This window comes from Oryzias latipes, chromosome 8 (genome assembly GCF_002234675.1).
Source record: "Oryzias latipes chromosome 8, ASM223467v1".
NCBI classification, from domain to species: domain Eukaryota; kingdom Metazoa; phylum Chordata; class Actinopteri; order Beloniformes; family Adrianichthyidae; genus Oryzias; species Oryzias latipes.
The window spans coordinates 3,347,260-3,353,304 of record NC_019866.2 but is presented as its reverse complement, the minus strand read 5'-3'; the positions used below and the strand labels follow the sequence as shown (position 1 = coordinate 3,353,304).

Genomic DNA, 6,045 nt, shown 5'->3' with positions numbered 1-6,045 from the left:
TTATTGCAGAGACCAATATTTATCTCCTTAAATCTGATAATCTGAGAAGGAAATATCTTTACTAGATGAGCCGGTGCCTGCATGAATGTGCAAAAGCTGAATACAAAGGTACTTTATTACCATGTTTGAACAAATGGTAGCTTCACATGATTTACAGTCCTGAGCTGAATAGATGGAGAAGAATCCTGCTCTGTCTGCGGTTTGTTAAAAAACATTCTCCATCTTTTATTCACAAGGGTCCGGAGCAGTATAGAGAAGACTCAATAGGTGGCGCTCCGTGCTTTTGTAACCCGAGCAGCTCGGAGGCTGGAGTAATCATTAGGGGAGCGACTACTGCATGAAGAAGTCTTCTATAAATACATGCGGATATACATAGCTTCTTACATGTAGGTATACTGCTTTCGTATTGTACACAAATGTAAAAGGAATATATTAATGTCAAAGACATACACATGCTTACATACTAATCCAAAAATAAGTTATGAAAGAAATCATACAAAAACATCTGGACTTAAAATCTCACCTATAAAACACATTTCCCTAAGATTTCGTATTGAGGTCGTCTTGTTTTTTGTTTTTCTTCGCTACAAAAATTATCTATCTATCTATATATATATATATATATATATATATATATATATAGTTTTCTGGGAGTGGCAGAAAGCCAAGATGGGGGAAAAAGCATGGCCACTTGTGAGGAAACCTCCACCTTAGCCCCTCCCCTTCTTTGACCAGACATGCCTGGCCTGGTTTGTCCTGGACAACAGCACGCACACGCAGGACGAGTCTATTCGAATCCACCGCCAGCCGGTCCTGTTTTGGTCGTCCCGGGTGAGAGCGCGGACAAAGGACTGCTTGGACTTGCACTGGCTGTTCCAGTGTCTCTTATCCACGCCCAAGCATCCTCTTCTGGCTGTGCTGCTCGCCGCGCTCTTCCCCGCCGCAGCCCCGCCCTGACGCTCCCCCTGGCTGCAGCGCGTCTCAAAGAAGTACTGTTTGATAGGCCCAGCTTGCGTCTGAACTTCTTGTAAGATGGTGACGTTGTCTCCCTTCTGGTCGATGGCAGTCCGCTTATCTGTGATCCAACCGCTTTCCGATTGGCACACCGACGTCTCCAAAGTCTGCCGCGTAATACCTTCTGAACGTTTATCCCGTCTGACCGCCCGGACTGAATCCCTGGAGCCATCGGTCAGATTCGGAGAGGCGCTCCTCTCAATGGCACGGTCGCCGTGACCCTCTATGTGTGCGTCCATGTCCTCCTGCTCCTCCACATCCCCGCCGTCCTTCATCAGGTCGTTCTCCAGCATCAGCAGAAGGGGGGGGTCTTCTGGGGGTAATGCAGAGGGTGAGAACAGAACCCGTGGGTGTGCATACAGGAACATCTCGTCTCCATCCAGAAAGTTGTCCAGCCCCGCCTCCAAAGGCGAGGTCTCGCCGGCTGAACCTGTCCTGGTCCTCCCACCCCTTGATGCTGATCTCATCTTTTTCAACGGAGCGGTTGTTTCTGGTCCTTTTTGACCTTCTAGTGTGGTAGCAGGACTGACAACGTCGTGCATTTTCACTGTGGAAACCTCCAACGGTGTAACTGTAGTGTCCTTAAGATCGTAGCTGTTAGAAAAGTCCTGAGAAATGGAGAAATCGTGTCTGCTGCTGCTGACAGACCCAGAGTCCCTTGTTAGAGAACGATCCTCTGACGTATCCTGGCTCCCGAGCGCTGCTCCTGTTGTAGGAGCATCCAGACTGATTGTTCTTGTGTCATCGCTGCCTGGAATGCTCTGCGATCCATACGGTGCTTCCCCTTTGAACGTGGAGGAGTCTCCATAAAGGAAGTCTTCGCTGCTGTGGAGGCTTTGTTGGCTGTCGTGCTGGCTGTAGTCCGTTTGCGAGGCATTGCCTGCGGGGTTGTAGTCCACCGGCGGAGCGGCGAGCTGGGCGTCTGGGTGGAGATGCTGCTCTCTGCTGCTGCTGCTGCTGCTGCTGTCAGACCCAGTCTGCACTGTCACAGTAGCAATCCTGGACACAGGGTTGTGAGGAAAGGGCAGGGCCGAGGCAATCACCATGGTAACCAAGGGAAGCCAGTGCATCACTCCCAAGACGTTTCAGCTGAAAGTTGAAAGAGCAGACACAGGGGAGGGGAGAGAATGTTAACTTTATACAATGCAACCTGTGGGTTTTTATAGTAAAATAAAGTACCCCAATTGGAACATAAAATGAGCGGTTTTACTGGGGGCCTGCAGCTTTATGGCTGGAGCTTTAACTGCTGAGGTATGGCTTTAAGGTTCTGGCAGAGATCGTGGAAAAATGGCACAAAGTGGAATCACGTTAGCCTGTCTCTGCGTAGGTTTCCCCGGTGATCGTTAGAGCTGACCTTCAAACCCAGAAAACGCTGCAAAATACGCCACCAACACTGAAAACCTGCAGCTTTGGTTTCCACTGTGAAAATGGTTCTCACTGCAGGCAGGCGTGCTCAGGTATTTTTTGAAGAGCATGCCTGGAGGTGAAAGCCGTTTTCCCTCAGAAAGCTAATGACTGCTCTGTTACTCTTCCAGTTATGGACGTGTTTGGCTGCAGTCACTAAACCTGCAGCTGCCTGTAATTACAGAAGCATTATTGGTAGGACTATTGCATATTTGAATAAAAGAAAGAAATAAAACATATATACACATATATGCAAAAGGTAATCCCTTTTAACTGTCCCACAAAGAACCCAAAACGGAGCAACTGGTTTGCAAAAGCAGACTCAAGGACAACACAAAATATCTAAATGTGTCAAAGGCCAGAGAAGTAGAGTTTTTGTCGTTAAATGTTTGATACAAAATATTTTTTCTTACTGATTTTCAAAAATTATAGCTCAAGATTTATTATGACGCAAATAAAAGCAGCTTTATTAGAGCCTCAAAGATTCTAAACTCTTCAGTCGTGCTTTGGAAATGACGAGTCACGTTTTTCCTTTCTTTTGTGTGAGGATGAATGGAGCGGTAGGGATAAACAACGCCACAAAAACATAAACATTTCCTGCCATTCAGAGGACTTTTCAGGTGGATCGTTGTCATCATCTCTGACGTTGCGTGCCCAAAACTACGGGTAATGAGGCGTGCAGGGGTGAATCATCTTGGATTTTGCTGTGGGGCTGCTCTGTGACTCACAAGGTAAATATTCCAGTCACGCGTCCTTATGGCAGGTACAGAGAGAGGGTGCGCATTCAAACAGCCCACGCAGCGGCGCGAGTGTGGATTTACTCAGCCGGGTCTTTCAAAAGAGGATGCGTTTCTGCAGAGTTATGCTGATTTGTGGTCAAACAAAACAAAAAAAGTGAGGTATTTGTGAAAAAGGTAGTTGTCATGGTTGTGTTTGTTTGGTAGTGTCATGTTTGTGTTTGCCTCCGCGGGTGTGTGAGGGTGACTGAGCAGATGCATCATCGGTGGCTATCAGCGAGTGTGTCTGCGGACAAAAAAAAAAAAGAAATCCCCTCAGTGACGAGACCTGAGCTCCGCGGGGGCCACACCCCTGACACAATGCAGCTGGCGGGGAGCAACAAGGTTTGGTCCACGCATCACTCATGCAGTCACCTCTGCTCAAGGCACCTTTTCCAAACATACAATAAATCACATCAAAGTGTGCACCGCCGTGTTTGTCCTCACTACAAGTAAACGTGCAGAGCCTGCCAAATGTTTGCTGTCATTAAGGAAGCATGCATGGTAAATCAATCTTCATGGTAAATCACTCCTATAGGTATACAGTTATGCAAATTGCATAATGATAGAAGGTGAGTGACAGTCCGAATGAGCAGGAAGAAATTGTGCAACTCTGGAAAAGTTGGGAGATTACACTCTTTTGGGGCATTCAGACGCACACAGATCAGACAGGCAGGCTCCAAAGTGAGGGGCGTCTTTGTAAAACAGGAGCAGCACTTCTTCGCCATGCTCCATTTGCTACAGTGACACGCATCATTTGCCTGCGAGGCTCGACGAGGCCCACGGCGTGCTCCCGCGCTCTGGATCAGACCCAAGCTCTCGATAAACTCCGTCTCTGAAAAGTAAACCTGTACTCTGTCTGACAAATTGTTCCTAGTCTTAGCTCTCTTCCAAATGAGGCTAGGAAAATAAGAAAAAGAGGAGCAACTTTTGAGATAAAGACGAAAAGCGGACGTTCTGCGCGAGGCCTCCGTGAACTGCAGTGATGCTGTGTTTTATTTAGCACAGTTGACGGCATGCTCAATGGCTCAGATGGCTTCAGACCTTCATAGATGCTTAGAAGCAGAAAAAATGTAGAGTTGCAACTTGTTTCAAAACTGCAAAACAATGTTCCCGCATTCCCTGAATGTCTTCTAGGAAAACCAAACTTTTTTTGAGCTGACCTCTGGTTCACTTTGCTTGTTTTTTTGCTCAGTCCTCCAAATTATCATTCGGCTCAGAGTTTCGTCTACTGACCAGAAGAAATTTTTCATTAGTCATGACTTAAATAATAGTTTTTTTCTGATAAATAGCTACTAGTGGGAATAAAAGAAGAGGAATTGGAGGATTATGACACTAAATGTTTCTGGCTGCTACCCACCCTTAGGAAAATGATGCCAGTAAGCAGCTCCACACCTTGCTGTGGCTACTATGCTGTTTACAGAGCAATTAAGCTAATCCTCTTCTCCATGTGTGGCTACTATCAGCCACATCAATCTGACAGAGATGATGCATTCTGTTGGTGTTAGGAATGCATCCCCCTTAATCCCCTTTCTTTTGAAGTTGTGACCTGTCCGCAGGCTTAGAGGACAGGAGGAAGTTTTCCTGAAACACTTTCAGAACTCTGCAGGCTGCATTGTCAGGAAAAAAAGAAAAACAGGCAGATCAACGTTTGTCTCCCTCTCTCTTAAGGAAAAAAAGAGAGAAACCAGGCATTTACATGTGCGCCCTGCCGTCCCACTGCGCAAACAGCTCATTAATTCCAGCTCTGTGATCATGTCCAGGCTCCACTGTGGCCCCTCCGCACTTCTACTTCACTTGAAACGCAAACAAAATGACATTACTAATCAAGTTGTCTCCGAGTTGAGGAGCTTTCTCCCTGCGTGTTTCCTTCCCCACGCTGCCACCCACTCTGCGCCCGCAGCCCCGCATAAGCACGCAATATCAGCTCTGAGGGATCAGCTGGAGGTTGTGGGATCTACCTGCGGGCGAACTCGGTGGCTTCCACTTCACCACAGTCGCGCCAAAGAAAACAAGTGGGTAAAAAAAACGCGTAAAGCAGCGGGACTGCCAAGGAAAACCTTCAATTTATTAGGAATTAGTGGATACCAAACTCCTTTCATGTCTAAAAGAAACAGAATAGTGAAAAAAATCCATTGAATAAACAGAAATGACTCAACTAGTTCCAGGGTGAAGGCGGTTCAGAAATAGACCTAATTGTGTTTACGCAAAAGTTGCGCGCGTTTAAAAACTAACATCTGTCACCGCCTGAATGCCTTAGTGGTTCCATAGATTAGAGTTTGGGGCAAATTTAAAGGAAAAAATGGACAAATGTTGGGTTGTGTGCACAGTTTAAGGCCTGCGTAAATGGTTTAAAGTCGTACCGTTTAGGTGAGATCCGGACCCCGCGTCCTTCCAGCTGACACCACATTGATTATGGAGTCCTGTCGCCAGTTACTCAACTGGTTGGAAAAATAAACAAACACCTTCGCGTTTTCACTTTGTGGCATCGAAAGTAATCGGTAGCATTTTTGTCTTCCGTCTAACAGTCCGCGTTTTGGCACCAGAATCGGAATCGGCCGGTTGGAGATTGAAAAAAATAAAGGGTGAAAAAAGTTAGTTGCTAACAAATCCAGGGAGGGTTTCCACTGCAAGTTACTAGAATAAACCCAAAAAAAAGTCCTCAAAAAAGGCTACAATTGCTTATGTAGCTCTTAGAATATTTGTAGTCCTACAAGACACGCACGAGAGACCATGACAGCTAAAATGTGCGCGAGTGCAGCGCCGAAGTTTTCCAAATGAGCCCAACTCCGGCTGAAACGCGTCAAGGCAGACTGGTGTCTTCAATAAAGTTTCCATCCGTTGAAAATGT

At 46.4% G+C, this 6,045-nt stretch overlaps 1 protein-coding gene across 1 annotated transcript; it reads right to left on the bottom strand.

The window, feature by feature from the left end:
• Window positions 1-97: 97 nt before the first annotated feature.
• Window positions 98-6,022, bottom strand: LOC101163326. The gene is made up of 2 exons (XM_023957334.1): window positions 5,558-6,022; window positions 98-2,103 (listed from the first exon to the last, which is right to left on the bottom strand). Exon 2 carries the CDS (start codon window positions 2,082-2,084, stop codon window positions 711-713), a length of 1,374 nt encoding a protein of 457 aa, XP_023813102.1. The 5' UTR covers window positions 2,085-2,103; window positions 5,558-6,022; the 3' UTR covers window positions 98-710.
• Window positions 6,023-6,045: the final 23 nt, after the last annotated feature.

Coding starts and splice junctions, on each gene's coding strand:
- LOC101163326 (XM_023957334.1), bottom strand. CDS start 2,084: ATGCACTGGCTTCCCTTGGTTACCATGGTGATTGCCTCGGCCCTGCCC.